We start from the raw sequence: 23,069 nt of genomic DNA, 5'->3' as shown, positions 1-23,069 counted from the left end.
TATTTCATATATAAATATTTAAATTTACTAAATATTAAAAAATATACAGATTTATTATTAAAAACTGCAAGCAGGCAACTGAATCAGTATGAGATTGTTACAGCAATTTGTCGGCAATAAACATTTGTCAGCAATTTAAGTAAACAGGTAGTTATTACAAAAACAAAAACAATCATACAAGCGTGCTTACATAGTTCAGCTGCCGTGCATGCTAAATGGGCGGCAACGTTTAAGTGATCAATCGTCTTATTAAATGCAATCAAAGTGTCAATTGGCAGCGACGTATAGCTCAAGCACCCCACACTCCACACCCCACACCGTACCGAATGCCAGACGCTAATTTCAGTGGCAATTTTTTCCAATGCCACAAATTGTTGTTGACGCTAACGTTTAAGTGGCAAACTTTGCGCTAACGTTGTTGCTATGTGTTGTTGCTATACTAAATTACCATCTGTGCATCTAATCTACTATACATACATACATATGCATGTACATATGTACCTACAATGCACCAATGCAGTTTGGCCTAAGAAATCTCTCACAGCTGCAAACCAATCAATACAATTCGTTGCTGTGTTGAGAAAATATGTACCGTAATCGATGTTGATCGTGCAATTTAACGAGCGTATCACACTATCAGCTAACCGCTCATTCGCTTTTGCAGTCGGCACGAACGACCGATCAATCGACTGTGCTGGCATCGCATCACCTAATAAATCGACAAGTGAGAGTCTGAGCAGCAACTGTGGCAGCAGCAGTTGCTTGTCTATCAAACGTCAAATGGTGCTACATTGCAACTGTTTATTTCTGCTGGTTTTTGCTTGTTTATGTTGGTTTTAGTTTTTCATTCCATCTCTTTACTTGCTTGTTTATATGTACATATGTAAGCTATCTACATACATCTGTCGTTCAGGTGGTCGTTATCAATTTAGGCGAAAGAGCTAGCACGCAATCGGGAGGAATTTTTGTAAAATTTCATGTTATCTTGTTTTTAATACTTTTGATATGACAGGTGACCTTGGTTGTTAAAAATTATTAAAGAAGAGAAGTGCTGTAGGTTATTGAATTTTTTTTGCCAAACATTTATTTTCCTGCCATTTTCTTGTGCTCCAGTATTTTTTTTGCTAATAGGGTTTCGTTCCGCTGGTTTAATTATGCTTGGCATTTATGTTTTAATTGTTTGTTTGATTAAATATTATAAATAACTTTTAAAAATACTGTAGTAGAAAAATAATAATAATTAATACAAAATAAAAATAAAACTGTTGGAAAAAATTATTGCAGTATACAAATATAAATCATATTTATTTTACCAACCTTGTTTTTCATTTTAGATAAAAGTGATAAGTCAAGTAAAAATGAAAAAAGCTATTAAACTAAATCTCTAGGCAGATATATTATAAACATGGTTATATATTTAAACATACATACATATGCATGTACACAAAATTTAAGTGAAAAAATACAGTATCTTTAGAAAATAATTTATCTTGGAAAGTATTCTCATGATTGCAACCGCAACAAGCAACCATTTGAATTGTATATCTGTATATAAAATTGTGCAACGTTTGGCTATTATTACCGTTAGCAGTTGTAATAGCCTCATGCCGATACACAGGTGCCTGAGCGAAGGTGTCTGGAGTGACTGAAGTGGAAGAAAGGCTAATCCCTTTGAACAGCAATTGACTTTTTGAAAAGGAACTATAAAAAGAAAAACAGAATATAAGTTATTAACAGATTATGGCAAAAGCGGCACAACTTATGTAATATGTTGTTGTATATGCATGTGTAGGAGACGCCGCTTCAAGCGATTTAGGGATTATGTCAAAAGGCTTCCTTTTGCCAATTGATTTTCATTTTTAAGCCGGCTTAGTTATGCGAAAATAATTATGATACTTTTTTGTACTTTCTTATTTCTGTTTTCCTTATACATACATACATATATGGATTTTGTGTACATGGATTACAGCTGTGTTAATGATTGACAGTTCTTGTATGGGCGCTGTGGTGGATGGATAACTAATACTTACATACATACATACTTATATACAAAAGGAGGAAGTGTAGATACATATCTACTATATACATATAAATATCTACAATATAATGCTAAAATATTACTTTAAAAATATGTATGTATGTATATATATGTACATATATACATATGTACTTAGGGAGATATTTATTTTTTTAGTTTAATAATACTTTTATATTTTAATTTTGAGATTTAATAATTCCATGCGGAAAAACGGCTTTGAAATGGTTTATTTAAGCAGCTGTAAATCGTATAGTATGGTTCTTTATAACATTATCTGCGAAAGCTTACCATAGTAATGTATATATTTTTATACCATCAGAAAATAGAGATTTCCATGAAGATAAAGCCTACTGACTTTTAAAAATTCCGATATTTTGACGAATTTTTGATTGAAAACTAGGACGCTTATTCAATATTAAAGCAAAATAGAGAAGAAAAAAAAAACTTTGGACTGAGTAGGCAACAAAAACCAAACTCTATAAGTCACTCATTATTCCCGTCCTGCTATGTATGTATATGGTGCAGAGGCATGGCCGATGACAACATCTAATGAGTCGACTTACGAGTTTTCGAGAGGAAGGTTCTGCGAAAGATTTATGGTCCTTCACGTTGGCCGCGGTGAATATCGCATTCAATGGAACGATGAACTGTATGAGATATACGCCGACGTTGACATAGTTCAGCGGATTAAAAGACAGCGGCTACGCTGGCTAGGTCATGTTGTCCGAATGGATGAAAACACTTCAGCTCTGAAAGTATTCGACGCAATACTCGCCGGGAAGCAGAGGAAGACCTTCACTCCGTTGTAGAGGCCAGGTGGAGAAGGACCTGGCTTCGCTCTTTCATTGCCTCCAACTTTGTCATATGGCTTTTTCTATAGGACTCGTAGTTTTACGCAAATCGAGATAAGCCATTTTTTATCCTTCAAAATTCAATCACTTCTCCACTTCCTCTTTCCTACCTTTGATCGCACGTAAAATAATTTGTCTTTCATTTTATCTTTCAAATCCTATGCCTATGTTCAGCATTATGAAGAACTCGTCTTAAAGTCTTAAGTATGAATAATAACAGATTGTTACAATTACAAATATTTTTCATTCTAAAAACTTAGGTAAATATAATACAATACCGAAGAAGTGGACATATATGTACATATACAAATAATCCACACCGTATTGCGCAAATCCCAAATAAATAAAATAAAAAAATCATTCGGTAGTCAGGCATCCACTGCGGCCGCCATAATCATTGCCACATTGAGTGCATAATCACAACCACCTCAACTTCTTAGATTGTTTCTATTTCGCAAATTTCCACCACCAACACAACGAGCGTGAGCACTGCTGTAGCCAACACCACCACCACCATCGTCCCCACTACCACCTAGATACCAGACCAGCCACAGCACAACGCTGTAATTTTAGCCACTGTTGGACGACACGCCCTGCAGTCATGATGGCACATTGTTTTTATTGCTGTTGTAAGTAACCATTGTGCTGTGATTGTTTTTCTCGCATACAAATACACGCAGCCGTGCATGCATGTGTAAGTGTGGTGTGTGACAGCCGCTAGCCACACCCTTCTGGGCCAGATTTCACTGCCGATAGCCAAGGCATGCAACCAACACACACACATCCCTTCCACAGGGTAACCCAGTCAGCCAGGCGGCCGTGCAACGCGTAGATATGCAATGAGCGTGTGTGGAAGTTGCACAAATGTGCGTGTAAGTGCTGCATTTGCACTTCAATCGCCGAGAGTCGCATCAAATCGCAATGCAACGTCGCTTTATCGCCGACATGCGAGCAGTGAGAGTGAATTTAGTTGCGGATTTCTTGTTGTGTGCAGCGCCTTTAGCTTGGCGTTGTGGCGTTGCATGCATGCGAATAGTATTTGCCTTCCACTGCAGAGATTTTTAAAGTGTTTTTGTTGGTGGAATTTCCATTGGAATCTATCTGGTATGCATGTATGTATGTATGTATGGTATATGCAGGTTTGCGTGTGGTTGTTGTGCGATTTGGATAATAATCGCTAAGTTGTGCATTTATGCACCCGATAAGCGTATAAGAACACGCGGCTCACGCGGCGGTGATTGATTTGCAGTTGTACGGCGCGGCGCATTGAGACTTTATGTAAATTGCTGCATTTTATTTCTTTGCGGTATTATTTTTGTATGCAAATTTCTTCTAATTGGTATGAAAATGGCACATATAAACATATTTATTATACTTTTTGATAAAAGTTTGAATGTTTGTATGCATATACATATGTATGTATGTATGTACATGCTTACTTTGGGGATTTATAAAGGGTTTAGAACACCGAAGAGTTTAGAACACCGTGAAGGGGTTCGAGATATGTATATTTTGCAAAAGGCAGACTACTTTTGTTTTTTTTTATTATATCATCGCAATTAAACTATTTATTAAACTAAGACAGATATGATCAATCAATAGTATCAAATACCTTATGAGGTCCACTAAAGTAAGTGATAATGAATTGAAGCTGGTTTTATTTAAGTAGTGGTAGTTGCTTCTACACTGTAGTCGAGGCTTAGACGTAAGAAATTTAGATAGTATAAAAACAGTCTCCAGAACACTTTTCAGGTCAGAACTATGTTTACGAATTTAATATTCAGAATACTTTACACAATCTAAGCAGTTGGCAACAAGTTTCAATTGTCCTCCATACTAGTAGTTGTGAGTCTAGTAATCGCCGAAATAGCCAAAAACGTAGACCCGTGGCCCGTGTCAGCTGATACGACCTATCTTATGGGCGCGCAATGTAAGTGAACAGCGAAAAACGCTACTCCCTTCTCTCTTAGCCATAGGATGCCGTAGGAATCCACGGCATTTGGATTTTTGCCGTAGATACGTGTCAGCTGATTGCTCACTCACAACGCAGGGTTGCCAATCTCGATATACTGTAGTAATTATAAAATATGTTTGAAATTCTAGAAAACAAACAAAGATGGCTGATCTCTGCGTTTTTACCACGGGATCAACTTTTGACACATTTTGCTCGCTAAAGAAGTCAAAGGAAGGAAGGGAGTAGCGTTTTTGGCGGTTTCGGCTATAAAGAGTGAATGGTTCTTTCTTCTCTATTCATTTCTTCTTTCTCTTTTCACTCCTTTTTGGACTCATAACTGCTATACGATGTATTTATATCTACATATGTATATCTCTCAAAAAAATTAGTTGACAAAAAAATCAAAAGGACGCTAAATTATATTTTATTTTCAATTATCATTAACAATTATCAGACTTTAAAAAATTATAAGTAAGCTATAAAATCCTTCACAGGGATCTTTATCTTGATTGGGATCGTTCGGCTTGTATGACAACTATATGGACAGCTATAATCATCCGATCTCTGAAGAAATTGTACCATTGACTTGAATAATAATTCGTGGAAAATTTCTTAAAGATCCATACAAAATTTTGTACTTGATCATTCAGTTTGTGTGGCATAGTATATAGCTGTCAGTGGTCCGATATCGGCGGTTCAAACAAATGGGCAGCTTCTTGGGGACAAAAGGACATGTGCAAAATTTCAGATCGTTAATTCAAAAACTGAGGAACTAGCCAACACCACCACGGAAGACGGACAGACGACGTACGGGTAAACCGACTCAGCTCGTTCCGCTGATCATTTATATATACATACATATATATGTATATGTATACATATGTATGTATATATATTATAAGATCTGTGACGTTTCCTTCTACCAAACTTAATATACCTTGTTCCGGATATAAAAAGTCAGTAAAATGCCCCAATAAAATTAATCAATGTATTTCTTTTCAACCAATCAACAAATTCTTCAAACAACAATAAACACTATTCGTAGAAATCGACTGCCACCAACACCCTGAAATCAATATCAGCCATATCCATAAGTATGTAAGTATGTATGTATGTTGCCGCCCACACAATTACCCCAGCTGGGTAATGGAGCAAAAACGAAAATCGAAAAATATTATTATAATGGCCCAGTGTTGATGGGCACTGAAACTTCGATTCCGTTAAGTGGCTATGAATAAATTAAAGTGTCAAACATTGACAAGCCATTAAGGTGATAAAGTTCGCACAACAACAAACAGGCAAACAAGCAAATCGTGTCTACATAACAGTTCCATTTACTTACGCGTGTGTGTACACTTGTATGCAGTTAGTGTCGCCTTCGATTGTCAACGACATTGCAATTTTCATAGCACAACAACAACAGCAACGGCAACAAAGACACTGCGTCATTCCCGCAAATGTCAGCGATTGCTGTCATTATCATTATGGGCGCTTAGCACACCAGCATAGGCAAAAAAAAAAACAGGCGCAGACAGCTCCACACCCGCTTTGGCCAATCGCTGGGCCGGTCGGTAGTTCCACAATGGCTTAAGTGTCGCAAATTGCTGGGACAAGCGACGGTGCAGGACTCGTGGCAGCTAAAAGACTGGCTGTTGTTTGTTTGCATGTGTGTGTGTAAGCACGTATTACTTTTTGTTGTATAATATTTACTGTTGTCACCGTTGTTGTTGTTAAACTGTGCTGTGTTGTGTTGCTTGTTGTGGCAGTTCATTATTAATTTGTAACTGATTCCAGTGCAAACGAAGCCACACTGCCATTAAATCGCAACTGTCATTTTAGACCGACGCGATGACACGCGCACGCATGAAACGCAAAACAAACACAACATTAACTCACAAGGCAGCAGGCAACCTGCAACAACAACAGAAACTACAATATGGGCGCATTGAACGCCTACCGCACCGGCACCGGCACCGCACCGGCACCGGCACCGCACAACAAGTCCAATACACCTCCAAGTCCTCAGTTCTGTCAGACGCCAAGAATGGCAACTCTTTACCCGCACGGCACTGCCACCCGCTGTCTCGACGTATCGTTTGTCCAGCGTTGGCGAGCATAAGCCTCGTCGCATTACTTGTGTCCGCTATGACACAGCGGGCTTATGTGTGACGTCAGCTGCTGCTGCTACTGCCGCCCATGCAATCCATAGCCGAGTTTGGCATAGCTCCCAGTTTGGTAGTAAGCGGTCGCGAAGTTGGGTTGGTGGCTGGCGTCATTTTCCAGGCAGGTACTAGGCGGTGTGCGATTGTTGCGTGCAGCAATGCATTTCTGCAACTCAATTCAGCAAATGCGTAGCGTTTACGGTGTGTGCCATTGCGTTAACGCGCCACAGAGTTCCGATCAAATGAAGCAATTCAGAATTTAGAATGTTTGCTGAGTAATACTCGTGGTGGAATGTAGTGCAAAGACCTACACGCAGGGAATAAATTGGAATAGTTGTGGAATGCCTAAATTGTTGTCGTGGTGGCAAGCGGACTCTTTTAATAATTTATAATTATTAATTGACCTTAAAGCTTCTTGGGAAGAAAAGGACGTCTGATCAATATCTCAAAAACTGAGAAATTCTTCTTCTTCTTTAACGGCGTAGACACCGCTTACGCGGTTATAGCCGAATTAACAGCAGCGCGCCAATCGTTTGGAGTTTAGAGCTGGATTGTTTCCATCCATACGGACAATATGACCTAGCTAGCGGAGCCGCTGTCTCTTAACGCTGAGCTATGTCAATGCCGTCGTATAACTCGTACATCTCATCGTTCCATCGAAAATATAGAGTTTGGTTTTTGTTCGTCGAGAGAGGACAATATCTCAATTGCCTACTTAGTTCAAAGTATCACCTGTTGGCCGTTTTTATTCTGTGTTGGATTTCGAGGCTGACGTAGTTGTTGGTGTTAATACTGGTTCCAAGTCAGACGAAATTACCTACGACTTCGAAGTTACGACTGTTAACAGTGACGTGGGAGCCTAGTCGCGAGTGCGACGACCCTCTGTTTGATGACTGGAGATATTTCACTTGCCTTCGTTCACTACCAGACTCATTTGCCTCGCTTACTTATCCAGTCTGGAGAAAGCAGAACTAACGGCGCGGATGCTAAGGCCAATCATATCAATATCATCAGCGTACGTTAGCAGCAGCACACTCTTATAGAAGAAGACTGAATCAGCTCGCTTAAGTTCGGCAGGTCGAATTATTTTCTCCAGCAGTAGATTGAAGAAGTTGCACTATAGGGAATCACCTTGTCTGATACTTCGTTTGGAATCGAACGGCTCGGAGAGGTCCTTCCCGCTCCTGACAGAGCTTTTGGTATTGCTCAACGTTAGTTTACATAGCCGTATTAGTTTTGCGGGGATACCAAATTCATAAAGGCAGCTCCTTATCGCTGTCAAAAGCAGCTTTGAAGTCGACGAAGAGGTGGTATGTGTCGGTCCTCTTTTCACAGATATTAGAGATTAGTTCGGGTATATACAGACGGACATAGGCAAATCGATTCAGCTCATCGCGGTGATCATTTACATATAGGTAGGTATACCTTATCCGGTCTCCGACATTTCTTTTCTTCAGGGTATAGATATATAAATAGCAAATAGAAAGTTTTAGACACTGTCTACAATTAGAAAATTACGAAATTGTGTTGAAAACTTTAAGCTGTCGACAATTTTTTTCTGTCGCTGTTTTTTCGCCTCTCGCATATATAAAATCTGATTATTATATATTTGGCACACACATACATACATAGGTATAATGTGTGTATATTATTTTAATGCGCCTTCGAAACATCAATTTCACATCAATTTGTTGGCAATTTGCTCTCTACTCCAGCTTATTTACCGTATTTTCCCTTTATGATGATTACTGCCTCTTCGCATAACTTTACTCTCGTTTTTTCCAGGGTCATTTAATTCGTTAGTGTAGGGAAAAAAGATCTATAGGCTGCGTTGGCATCGGCAGCAACTTCAGCAATTATCAAGCTTCGATTGGGGCAATCGGGCGCCGCTGGCCAATGTCAGCCGGCATCCCTGCAATGGTTGATTGTGGCAACAGACCATTAAAATCCCATTTGAGCTGTCAATCAAGTGCGCTAATTTTTCGCTACAGCAAAACGATTCTCGACAGCCAAATGTACAAACATACATATGTACATATGTACACGCAGATTTATATATACTCATGTAGACACAGTATAAGCAGTAAGGTGTGTATGCGCGTTTGAAGTTCGCTGATGAGCGTAAAACAACGGTCCACCTTCATCCTGTCGATTTTCAAATCAGTAAGATTAATTTCACACAAAAACTAAAAAAAAACACTGAAAAATAATAACTGTAATAATAAAGGCTTACGCTTAGTTCACAGCCGATCGCCGCTTCCTTGCGATTTCTTTGCGCTGACCCGATTCGTTGCGTTGGCATGACCCGAATCAACAAATATTCACTGTGCATATTTTAAAAACGGTTTATTTGCATTTTTTTCCTATTTAAAATTTTGTATGTCAATGTTGCTGACATTTGACTTGTGATTTTGTTGCCGATTAATTTAATTTGCACGATCAGTTACGAGTACACTTGTTGCTTGTACGACAGCTGGTGTCCAGCCCAGCAGAATTTATATTTGAGGTCGATGAAGTCGCACACTCTCTTATATCTGTACATATGTGAGTGTCGCTTTTGTATTTCTTAAGTATTGTTGTCACTTCACGATTGATCTGGGTAATGCGGCACGATCGTGCTACTGACTGTAAGGCTCTCAAGGTAGAAGCAATTGGGTTTCGAAGTGTAATGGCTTTGAGGTGTAGTTGGATGGCAGGATGAATATGCAAATTTTGCCGATATGGAGTATCAGTGTTCGGCGAGGGAAAACATGGTAGGGATCAAGGTATATGCTGGTACATATAAATGCATGATCTTATGTACATATGTACATGTGTAATATAAAGCAATGGATATACTGTATTGTTTAATATATCTGATTAGTTAAAAAAAATTAAAAAAATAATCAACGAATCTCGAATTTATCGAAATTACCAAGCTGCTTAATGCCCCTGAGTTACATTCAGGATTGCTGTTGAGGACTAGGGGGCTAAGACTAAGCGTCTACATAGTTATCTGTGTAAACTATTATTTTCTTTTTCTTCTTGTTTACTGGTGTAGACAGCGCTTACGCGATTATAGCCAAGTTAACGACAGCGCGCCATTTGTTTCTTCTTTTCGCAATATTGCGCCAATTGAAGATTCCAAGCAAAGCCAGGTCCTTCTTCACCTGGTCTTTTCAAGGGAGTGGAGGTCTTCCTCTTCATCTGCTTCCCCCGGCAAGTACTGTGTCGAGTACTTTCAGAGCTGGAGTGTTTTCGTTCATTCGTATGACATGAAGTAGCCAGCGCAGCCGCTGTCTCCTAATTCGCTAAACTATGTCATTGTCGTCCATCGAATCCGATATTCGCCGTGGCCAACGCGCAAAGGATCACAAATCTTTTGCAGAACCTTTCTCGAAAACTTGTAACGTCGACTCATAAGATGTTGTCATCGGCCATGCCTCTACACCATATAGGAGGACGGGAATAATGAGTGACTTATAGAGTTTGGTTTTTGTTCGTCGGGAGAGGACTTTACTTCTCAATTAAAAGGGGATCTCTCATCCTAGGCTGGCGATTAGTTTTCATTGCTAGTGTTTTGTTTTTGTGGTGGGTCCCAAACCCAGCGCACAACCAGTGGTGGAGATGTTTCGCCTTCTCACTTTAGCTCGCTTTTCAAACGGAGGTTTTTTGGCTACCCAAAGAATACTTGGTGTAGGACCGGAAGTCTTGAGCTGCTTGAACCATATGTAAAAGAATCGTTTCTGGCCACTCTCAAGTGAATGGCAATCAGAGAACTTTCATCACTGACGTTAATTTTGACTCCACCCTCCATGTCTTATCTTTTTGTCATTTTATCTTTAAAAAATTTGAAATTGTGAAGAACGTGTTTTTATTTTTTCACGTGTACTCTCTAGATCCGCCCGACATAACTTAAACGAATTCGGTTGAATACCAAAACTCTAGATATGAGGCCGATAAAATTTTATACGAATTTTCTTTCATGTTGTTACCATTCATCCATCTGGGTGTGCATTCTTAGGTCTGGTTTTGCAAACAAATATAACATTTTATAACAATTCGCTTGGCCAAATCGCTCGGTGAGAGTAGCTTAGCTCAGTTTAAAGTTCTTTATGGTGATGTATGCCAAAAATTTTTACATTTAATTATTTTATAAGAAAATGTCGCCAATACGAACTTCAACTTGAAAATTAGCGCTCAACGCTTTCGACGCCATTTTTATACGCGCAACTAAATATAATGATGATAACCAGCATCCCAGCAGCATAATTCTCACAACTTGCAACAAGAAAATAAAAACAGAAGCAGTTGCCCCACAACAACAACATCTTCATATAATAGAGCAGCGTCTTGCGGCAATCATACTCTCATACTCCATAATTGGTCGAAATTGCTTTTGAATGAACTCAAAGGTATTCAATGCCTGTCCGCCGTTGCAGCATACATGCATATGTATGTATGTAAGTATGTATATCTACCTGACTCCCATCGAAATGCCAATAAAAATCGACATACGACGAACTACTATCACAGATGCTATGCAACAATGTACTTGGAGGCTGTGGCAGCCAATACAAGAACTGAAAGAGAGAGAACGGCAGCTCTGGCGGCGGCAGTAACAAAAACAAGAAAAGCGATTGTTGGCCCCATCTACGAACAGACCATCAATCAAATCAATTATTATCGATTCCTTCTACTCCAGAAATCAACCAGTGGCTGACGGCCGCTTTTTCAGTTCTATGCTCTTTTTTATCAAGGTTTTTTCTTCTCATGTACATAAGTGTGTATACTATATGTTGGTATATACGTGGTAAATGGCTTGAGACTTCGTGGAAATGTGAGGCGATGAAGAAGGTTTCTTTCTCTAATAAGTATATACACACAACCATTCATACATACATACATATTTCGGTTTTTTAATATTTTTCGTGTTGTTTTGATTACTCGTTGGTGTTCTCATATACATATTTACTTGCAGGAATATACCTAACTATGTATCAACGTACATAGTTGCAGCTATTATCATTATTGCGGTTATTGTGTACAACATGGCGGCCATAATAAGCGGTTTCAGCGCATTTCCGAGGGTAAATTTGGTGGCCGCTTTCTTTTTTGTTTTTTGTTTAGTAAATTGTGATAATAATCAAAGGCTAAAAGCAAAAAAAAAACAATAATAACACATACATGTATGATATGGAGGATATTTTCACAAATATGTTTATGAACTATGCTATGTATATATGTATGTATGTACCTATGTACATATATATGTAGCTATGTATACGAGTATACATGCATATATTATAGAAGAACGGGAAAAAGTGGTAGAAATTTAGATTTATTTCTTCCAAGTACTTCACTGCTTTCTTCACGTGGAATTATGCCTTATATGCATATATATGTAGGCATAAAAGTTTGACATAGAAATACATACTATAAGTACACGCCGCCTTAAAAACAGCTTTTTGTGCGCTTTACCCACCATTTGCATTTACCAGTGCATTATCGATAATGGTATGCTTTACGATATGCCTTAGCATATATGTACCTATGTACATATACACATACCATATAGATATAAACACACATATGTATACGATTATACCTACATAAGTGAAAATATACGATCCAACCGATTTCAATCAAGCGCACGCAATATTAAAATAGCCAAAGTAGTCACAGTAACAACAACAAATGAAATTATAGTGAGCAATAATCAAAAATTAAACAACGATATAATCATAGTATATTTGTTAGCTTGAAAATATGGGCAATTGTGTTTGTTGTGTAGTTTTCACTGCCCTTTTGTGGTTGAATAAGTGCTACCATAGTGTTTTTTATGATGGTCACCCCTTCTAAGCTGAAATGGCCGAAGGTATGTATTTTTATATATTTTTTTAACGTTGTGCGCTTCAAACTTTTTATTAGAGAAACCATTTTTTTTTAATTTGAAAATTAAAATTCCACCCAAAAGTACGTTACTTAACTGATTGATATCGTGATCTGGTCACCATATGTACTACTATTAGCAAAATATAGCAAGACTTCATGAATAATTTTAAAATTCCTAACTTATTCTTCAAAATCTATGTCGTCCCCCTCAAAGTAATTCCCCTTGACCCAATATACTCACGTTTTTTCCAATCCTCTGAGCATTTGTTAAAGTCAATTTCTGGCCTGCTTTGACGTGGTTTCAGGTTCGGCTCATCTTCGGCTCGGTATTCGGTCGATTGATGGTGCGTTTCCGGATTGTAAGCATAGATCCAAGACTCACCCACAGTAATAACGCGTTTCACATTCTGTGAGTCGGAAAGTATTGTTTTACAGACGTTAACGCGACGCTGTTTTTCGAAAAAATTGAGTGTTTTTGGAACAAATCGAGCTTTCACTTTTCTTAGGGCCAAATGATCTTCTGAGAACGATCCACTTCCTACTACAAAAATTATAACAAGCAAGCGACTTTTCGCAAAAAATGTAAAATATTGAAAGGAAATTGACAATTTTATAAAAGACCTTGTCCAAACTATCATTTCTGATACCCTCGCTTTTTAATTTAACAACAGCGCCGGAATACAGAAATAAAGTGTCACCAGAAAAAGCCAGTGAAAAGCAAAAGAAAAAAAGGAAATAAAAAGTAAGAATTTGCTTTAACGTGGACATAATAATTATCGGAAATAAAGATGAAAAAAATCAAAATCAAAAGTTCCACTGAAAAATACCAAGTCACAGTTACTGAATGCCTCATTGAAAACCACCCCACCACCGCAACCTGCTCACCCACTCACTTGGCAGCAAAGAAGCCGCCGTTTTGAAATAAAGCGCCAGACTGTTGTTTATCTTCAAACCAAAATTATTGACAAATATTCGTAGAAACATATTCATTGAACCCTTTTTTGAGAAAAATGAGCCCCAAGCGCAAAATAAAAATTAAAAAAAGTAAGTAAAAATGTTAACTTTGGTTGCACCGAAAGAAGTTGCCATACAAGAACTTTATTTTGACCGTTTACTTTGTGTGATAGCTTGATGATATACATAGTTGGCCGAACTGGAAAATTTCTTCATTATTTGCAGCGTTTTTTCGGACAATAATCTTTGCTAAATGTTATGAATATATCTCGTCAACCAGAAAAGTTGTCCATACAAGAATTCGATTTTGATCGTTAAGTTTATATGGCAGCTATATTTATCCGATCTGGAACATTCCGTCAGATATTGTGCTGTTATCTTAGAAAATAATCTATAACGCATTTGGTGATGACATCCTTTCAAATAAAAAGTTGTTCAAAATAAAAGTTGTTCATAAAAGAGTTTAATATTGACCGTTCAGTTTGTTCGGAGACTATTTGTAGTAGTGATCCGATATCGACGGTTCCGACAAATGAGCAGCTTCTTGAGGAAAAAAGGACGTGGGAAAAATTTCAGATAGAAATCTCAAAAATGAGAGCTCAAAACGCTGATCATTTAGATACTATATGGTATATACATTATAGCATCTCCGACGTTTCCTACTGAGTGTTACAAGCTTTTTAGCAAACTTAATATATCTAGGATATAAATATGTATATAACATTGTTAACCTCTCTTTGCAAAGTTAGTATCATGCGCAAATTAAGCGCATTTCCAATGAGCGAATGGAATTGAGAAAAGTGCGACGAACGCATAACAAAAGAAGGCCGCCAACCCACAAGAGGGGGCGGGTCGCATTTGTGACGAACGAAAGAGTCATTATGTGATTATCAATGTACGTATATTTATGTACATGTTGAAATGCACATAGATACAATTAAGAAACTAGAGTGTATCGTGTACCGGCGGTCAGCGTGAAGATCACACATTTTCGCAGGCTCAGATGAGAGGAATACTTATTCATGTTTGTGAGGTTTGTGTGGCCATCAACATGTGTATGTACATAAGTATGCATGTATATTGCTAGTAAATATGTATGTACATATGTCTGGATGAAATTTTCGATGAAGTAACAAAGATAAATTGCGGCGATGATATACGGTGGGAAGTGACATAAATCATTTTGATTGACAGCAGGAGCGCAGCGTGCATTCACAACCACACACACACACACATATACACACATTTCGCTGGTCAATGCCGGCGCGAGTGACCAGCTGCATTAATGGAGCACATACTCGTGCATATCTCATAAACGCAGTTTGCTGGTGAATGGACTCTGGCGTTCGGAAGATCAGTGCACTTAGCGCCGCCAGCGTCGTATTTCCTTGTGTCTTTTGCCGCCAACGAATAGCGTTTAAATGAACGCTTATGCGCATAATTCTGCGAATTAACACCAACAATAATAACAATCGAATTGGAATGGTGTAATGATGTACAGCGTTGCATTGCTGTATTGTGCTGTTGTGCTGTTGTGTAGTTGCGCAGTTCATCAGTGCTACAAACTGGCGTTGGTCATTAACAGTAAAGATCGGCGGTTCGTCAAATCGACAGCCAAATGTCTTTTGTACTTATTTAAATTTATTTTAATGATCACGTAGTTAGTTTTGTGTAATATACTCAACTACACATGGGTGGTATATGTGTGTGTGTGTCTTTCCGAACAAAAAGTTCATCAATTGTTTTATCATAATTACAGGGTGCACTAATTAAACTTCAACAAGCAAATGTATAGATCCATCATTCGGCTAGTTGTTGCTGTTGTTGTTTATTTCATTTACTCGCATTTTTTTCATAATTTTCGAACACTTCAATGGGCAAATTTTAGCTCTCAAAATTTTATTGCTGGAGCGTCTCTGTCTGACGGCTTGTCTGCTTGTCTGCTTGTCTCTGGCTCGTCATCAATTGAGACAAATGTTGCTTTTGCTGTAGCGCCGGTGGCGACAACATATTTTCGCTTACAAATTACTTTTATGTTTCTTCTTGGAAATTCATATTTCATTGTGTAACAGTTGCAGCTAAATATTTCCTTCCTTGCAAAACTCTTCGTTGTACTTGTAATTATTAGATCAGAGAGCACAAATTTAATATTCGCTCGTATTTTACTGTTACGCTTGATCTCATTACATATGTATCTGTATAGGTTGAGTTAGGTTAGGTTTATCTGGTAGGCTAATAAGCCGCGCTTATACTAGTTTGGTCCTTTGCGTTACCAGAAAGAGTTCACTTGCTAAGTGCAAGAGGAGTAGTCATCGTTTGGAATGGCCGCGCTTGACGTAAATTTTAACAGACTCTGCAGCCTCACTATCGATACTGCTCCAGTGTCTTATACCGTGTGGACCTTAAATACTTGAAACCTTGCCTTGTCAATACAAGGGACAAGTGCACAAGAGATGCTTTATTGTTTTCCAGTTGCCCTGCTCTAGACATTTCCTGCAGTCTTCTTGATGTGTCAGCCCCATCCTGCGGGCGTGTGACATATCTGTATAGAATACCATGAGATTCTCTCGAACACTTTCCTTGTGGAAACTAGATGCAAACTCAAATGTAAAGAAAAGTCCTTTTTAAAATTATTAGAATGCCTGAGATAAATTTTGGAAAACTGGAGAAGCTTTCTTTTGAGTTGGAGTTACTTGATTTGATCTACTCATACGGCATTTTACTGGTTTTCCGCACCGCCGTTTCAATTTTTAGATGATCGTGCCATTTTAGTGGAAAAGAAGGTGCTCCATGAGCATGACCGAAGACGGAAGTATTATTATAACAAAAGTTCTTAAGAAATGACGATTTGGAAATTATGCACTCACCGCTCTATCAATGTGTAACTGCCTGTAGCATGCATCCGTGTCGGACTTGAAGATTGTGCAAAGCCTTTAGATTAGACTAGGCCTCCCATCTAGAGAGATAAGCAAGACTCGGATAGCAGCGGCGGCAATGCGAAAAAGTGTAATAAATAGCACATCTTTCATACAAGTTCCACGGATTCGAATTTTTTTTTGTAAGAACAAGTTTTCAGCGCCTCAAAAGTTTACCTTTAAACCGCTCCCGTTTCGCCGGCAAAGTCCGCTTTTAATGAACATCTTTGAACAATTTATTGAAGTACATATTGATTTCAGCATTTAACAACATTTGTTTTTGGGGCCTCCTTATTGCGATTAGTTATTGCTGTTGTTTCTTTTGTTGTGGCTTGTAAGCAACATATGCTTGTTGCGGAGCGCTGTGTGACTCGCTGGATGCTGCCATTGGAGCCGCAGTGAAGGTTTTTATTTGCGGTAGCTGCAAGTGACGGCAGCGGTTGTACCAATTGTGGGGTCGAGAGACAGGATGACACTCAAACAAAGTTATACGGTAGTCGCCGACATAAATAGCAGCAATTTGAGAAGACACCAAGCGAATAAACAGCAGCCGACGAGCATTCCGAGCGTTTGTTCTTGAATGCAACAACAACAAATTCGGATCTACACACAAGCGTACATTGTTGTAATTTGCTTGTCGTTTTTGTTATTGTTGTCGGGTAGCCAGAAAAATTAATAACCGATCGAATAACTGACACAATGGGGGGCAGCAACAGAGACGAGCATACAACCAGCCAAAAGCCACAATAACAAAAATGTTTGCAAGCCAACAACGGCCAAACGGTAAGCTGTGAATGACAACAACAATCAACAGCAAAACGGTTAGCGACTATTGTCAGCGTACAGCGACCAAACGAAACATACACACACACATGCAACGAGTGAAGAAATAACAGCAAGATGCACAGTGGCAACAACACAAACAATTTGAGAATTAAAGAAAAAGAGAAGTATCTAAATGACAACTGACTCACCGTTGCTGGTTGTGTGCGCCCGGCTGGTGGCTGGCGGCAGCAACTTGGCTCATGTTGCCGTTGACGAAGGTTCAACTCGGCGAAAGGACACCTCAGCGCCAGCGCTAGTCGCTTAAATAGCGCTTGCGAGCAAAGATACACAGCTGGGGCTTGTCATTAGGCGAAGATGCGCCGCTCGACAGTGGGTAGCGTGCCATGAAGCTAACAACTGTGATACTACAAACAAATGGAATGTGTTTAACAGCGAAATGCGTTCGGACTTGGTGATAACTTGGTGTGGATAGGCACCGATATGCCGGTAATAAACGGGTGCATACTTTTACTGGAGTTTAGCCGAGCTTCTCAGCTAAATTTCGCTAAAAGTGGGTATTAAATTCGAGAAAGGGAATATTTTCTAAGTTTAAAGTCTTTGAATAGTTAAAGATGTTTTATGAAAACTTTTTCATCTTTTAAATATTTATGGAAATTTACTTTTATCTGCTAAGGATGAGTGCTATTCATTCAAATTTGAATCGTAACCGATTTTTGAATTTTTTAACCAATTTCTGAATTTACAACCAATCAGATCCATCAGCCTTGTTTGTCGTCCAATAAAATCTTGCTTACATTCTCATTTTACCGTTTCTATTTGGTCACCCTGTACCACATTTATACACGGGTTATTATTTTAAAATAATAATAGGTGCTGATACTTTTCGAACAAACTTGATATACCGATTAGCTAGAAGTAGAGCTAGGTAACCTAGATTCGTAACCTTCAAATAAATATTTCTACTTTTATCAGCTAAACAACAAATAAATATTTTCTGCAATTGAATTGTCACTCGTTTGGGCGGGAATTTCCCTACACGCTGCATCGTCAATTATCAAACGAAAAACTTTATTATTTGTAAACTTTTTTTTTTGCGTTTGAGTTGTTATTGCCGTAACCGGTAAATACAACTCTCGAGGGTATTCCTCAATTGGCATGCAATGTAATTGGTATATTTAACATAATAACACAAATATGAGCGGTTATGTGATGACGATGATGACTTCGAAAGGGGCGCCAAAACGCAAATACGCCACTTACAAGCCACCCTCCGACCCTCGTGCGTCTTGTTGCCTTCTAACAGCTGAAAAGCGTAGCTCAAATGCAATTGTGCGGTACTAGGCCTTGTCCACATATGATTACAGCTCTAGTTAGATGTGTGTGTATGTGTATGTAGTAGGAGTAGAGTTGGCGTGCGGCGTTTGTCGCTCGAAGGTAGCGTGTCTCAGCAGCAGTAGCGGCAACTGATGGAGCTGCCGGAGCGCGTTAGTGCGTGTTTGGTGAGCTTGTTACTACGGCAGCAAAGCAAATTGTAGTTTTTGTCGTCTTTAGCTGTTCATGAACTTTCAATTTCGATAGCATTGAAGCGGAAATGAACGAATATGGGTTATAGCTACGTGTCTATGTATGTATGTGTATATACTGCGAATGTGGCTCTAACGTTGACCTCTTGCGCAACTAATTACAAAAACAACAACAATAATTTTTCAGTCGTTGTTGACTTTATTTGGCCGTATATTTTCAGCCTACATTCCTAAGTCGTAGGAAAATTCGAAATTGCAAGCAAAAGTGTTTTAAAAATTTAATAATCATCTATATGAAAATTACACGTATTCTTCTTTAACCGTTAAGTGTCAATATTGTCAATATTATTCTTGCTGCACCAGGATAAGCTTTGTTTCTCTATTTTGAGAATGAATGAAGTAAAGATCGAACTTCGGCCGGCTTCCGTTGCAGTCGGCAAAAAAATTTTAGTTTTTAATTTGCATGGAAAATATTGTCCTTGGGATGCCAAAGCGTTGCCAAAGATACTTTCATATTTATTTTTATTTTTTTGTTAATAAATAAGCTTCAAAAAATTATTATTTGCAAGATGGTTTAAATAAACAAGTAAGGAAGGGCAAAGTTCGGGTGTGACTTAACATTTCATATTCTTGCAACTCTTCCGATTTTCAATACTATATCTCACAGATTATCGATATTTTCGATAAAAAATTCGAAATTGGAACTGGGGTCCACATATTCGGTGTCTGGGGGCCTGAATAGTCGTAATCCAATTCCGCCCATCTACAATACCAATCATCCTTGGGTGTCAAGGGATTTATACACCAAATTACATCCAGAGATCTAACGTTTTACATAAGTTATCACTTGCATGGACAGACGGACGGACAGACAGTCAGTTTCTATTAATAAAATTTTATAATTTGTATATTATACATACATATACATATAAATAAAAATAAATTTTATAATAATGATATTTTAATAATAGAATACCGAACTCTAATGAATCCAATATGTCTGCTCTTTGCACAAACTTATACTTACATATCTTTATACATATGTATAAATATCTTCATTTATCTATTGCTTAACTACAGGAGAATATATGCAGGCAAATTTTACACAATTCTACATATGTACATACGAATATCTTAGACTTTAACTAAGTACAAGTGTGTAATTTCAATAAACGTCGTTATGTATGTCTGTAATTTCATATGTATGTGTAAGCAGTATCGAAAGAAAAATAAAAGTACGAAAATAAAAACAATGTGTGGGATCTTCACACGAACACCATAATTTCATTTTTACTCAAACAATACAAAACAAATTGAGGACAATTTGTGCTGAGTAAAGTTGAGTTGATTTTCTACTTAGCTACTTTTTTCAGTTAGCTTACATTTACACACTTATAACATACATATTTACCTATGCGACATGTTTAACTGTATATACATATGTATATAGACATTTCCCTATTCATATGTAATTATTTAATTTCGAAAATTGCTACTCTTTTGTTAAACAAACTAACTGTTTAAGTGGGAAGATGTCCGAAATGCTATAACTCTATTATTTAATTTGAAAATTTAGTAGGAATTTCATTTCAATGAAAGTTTTTCTCATATCACAACAATCGGAGGGAGAGATATACAAATGTGTATTAGCAGTGCATTTTTGCGTAGTTACATACATATGTACATACATACATATAGTACATATGGCGAAAATATTAAAAGTGAAGGCTATGCTGCTTGAAAATCGTCAGACAAGTGTAAGAGAGATTCGAATTATTTTGTGGATACTTTGACTATGAAACGCCTTCTTGCTCGACTCGTTACGATAAAGCTGATTTTATTTCAAAAAGAGCACTGTAAACCAATCTCTTTGGACATGCCTGATCGTGTGAAGCCCGATCCCACTTAATGGAGAGCATTATAATTGCTGATGATACATGGGTTTATGAGTATGACATGCAAGCAGGTCAACAATCATCGGAAATGAGGGAAAAAAGGAGCCGAAACCAAAAAAATCACGCCAAAGCTGCCTAAAAATTAATTTTTTTGATATTCGTGGTTTATTGCATCTTGAATTTGTTGCGGATAGATAGGCGGTCAATAAGAAGTTCGGTTGTATAGAGGCGTTTGCATAAAAACATCGGTCGAAAACGGCGGCAATTGTGGAAGAAAAATTTATGGAGTTTATACGATGATAATGCACCATTTGTGATTGTGACCGAATTTAAAGCCAAAACCTCAATGAATACCATTGATCAACCGTATTCACCAGATTTGGCTAAATATTTCACATTTTATTTACAATTTCCGGGTACTTTTTTGTCACAATGTTCATATGATTAACTAGATTGTAGTGTATCAGCAAATTTAGTATTAATAATAAAAAACTAAAATTAATATATATTTGTATTAGAAGGCTTGAAAACTGATTTTGGCCCAGCTCAGAAAATATATTTTCATTCAACGATTTTATCATTTACTCTTATATTGTATAAGTTTCGCAAAATATCATCAATTTGCAGAGGTTATTAACTATTAATTCCTCGATTACGGTTATTCGCTATTTTGATTGACACTTTGATTTGATTCCTGTTTATAATTACTGTGGTTCGCATTAATGTGTATATATTTGTGTATTAGGGTGAGCCAAAAATTAAAAATCGATTTTATATTAAAATGAGCTTACATACAAAAGAAAAAAATATACCTGCAAGGAATAAATTTTAGCTTAATTTTGAAAGATGACGGTGAGTTTCCAGGTTTCTCATATACACATATAAAAAGGAAAAAAAAAATCAGTTTTCTTAAACTTTTTTACTTGTTTTGCAGCGTCAACCATTTTTATCTTTTCAAAGCATTTACATATACATATGTATGTATGTATGTACATACGAATTGAAAAAAAATATATCTTTTTAGAAAATTCAATGTTCTACAATAGTGCCGAAAATAAAAAAAATTGTATCGTAAACGCTTAAAAGTTAGGGTGTTTTTTATGAAAAAAATGTTAACCGTTATTCACAGTGGAAATTTTGAATACTCACCGCCACCTTTTAAAATTAAGCTACAATATTTTCCTTGTAGGGAATTTTTTCGAAATTAATGGTTTTTGCTTAATTTTAAGAGAGTCATCCCTTATGATGGGCTCAAAAAATCGGTTATTTTCATAAATTGCTTACTTAATATGTCTAGAAAACGGTAGTAAAGTTATTTTTTTAAATTACGGAGTCATTTTAAAGATGCAGCAGTTAGAAGAAGGAGCTATTCGGAGCGCTGAGTTGCGGACATGAGACTTTAAACGTGTTTTTCTCAAAACCATGTTTTTCAAACTTCCCTTTTTCGGTCTACCCTAATATACATACATACATATATACATGTATGTGTACAGATCACTTCTCCGTATCGCTTGTTATCTTATTGAGTATTCATTGTTGGCCGGATGTGTTTGAGCCTTTAGTTGATTAACGGAAGGCGATAATTTGCGCCAGATTTTAATATCTAACAAATTAATTGATTTAATTTTGGCTTTATTAATACTATTGTGCTTTTGTATTTTACCGCCAAAATGAAGTTTGTTTTCTTAAAAAAGTGTCTTAAAGAAATAATCGCGAAAAATGCAAACTTATTGAATTCTTGAATGAATATTAGAAATACATATCGCTTGTTACGGGGCTTTGCAGATAAAAAAATAAAAAAATCGATAGCCTGTCTTATTGACTTTGCTATAAAGTGCAGAAGGCGGCTGCGAAGGCCATACAAACCAAATACTCATAGAAGTTTATTACGTTTTTAACGAGCTGGCTGGCTTTATATTTAAATGTCATGACTTTGAATAAACAAATATTATATATAATATAATTTATAATATTCGGCAAATATAAATATGAACTATTAAAAAATCAAATTATATATTTTTTCCAATTCAATAAAGTTTTGTGCATAATTTGTGTTAACTTTAACTGTATTGATGTAAAAAGTTCAAACATGTGTGGGTGTGCCGGTAAATTCATAC

General features: G+C 37.3%; 1 protein-coding gene across 1 annotated transcript; it reads right to left on the bottom strand.

Annotated features, from left to right (window-relative positions):
- Window positions 1–1,409: 1,409 nt before the first annotated feature.
- LOC120782498 lies at window positions 1,410–17,785 on the bottom strand. The gene is made up of 2 exons (XM_040114804.1): window positions 17,723–17,785; window positions 1,410–1,701 (listed from the first exon to the last, which is right to left on the bottom strand). Exons 1-2 carry the CDS (start codon window positions 17,773–17,775, stop codon window positions 1,410–1,412), a joined length of 345 nt encoding a protein of 114 aa, XP_039970738.1. The 5' UTR covers window positions 17,776–17,785.
- Between the last annotated feature and the right edge of the window lie 5,284 nt (window positions 17,786–23,069).

This window comes from Bactrocera tryoni, chromosome 1 (genome assembly GCF_016617805.1).
Source record: "Bactrocera tryoni isolate S06 chromosome 1, CSIRO_BtryS06_freeze2, whole genome shotgun sequence".
NCBI lineage: Eukaryota > Metazoa > Arthropoda > Insecta > Diptera > Tephritidae > Bactrocera > Bactrocera tryoni.
This window is presented reverse-complemented; position numbering and strand designations above follow the sequence as displayed.

Coding starts and splice junctions, on each gene's coding strand:
- LOC120782498 (XM_040114804.1), bottom strand. CDS start 17,775: ATGAGCCAAGTTGCTGCCGCCAGCCACCAGCCGGGCGCACACAACCAG. Junction 1,702..17,722: donor GGCGCACACAACCAGCAACG/GTGAGTCAGTTG, acceptor TTCTTTTTATAG/TTCCTTTTCAAAAAGTCAAT.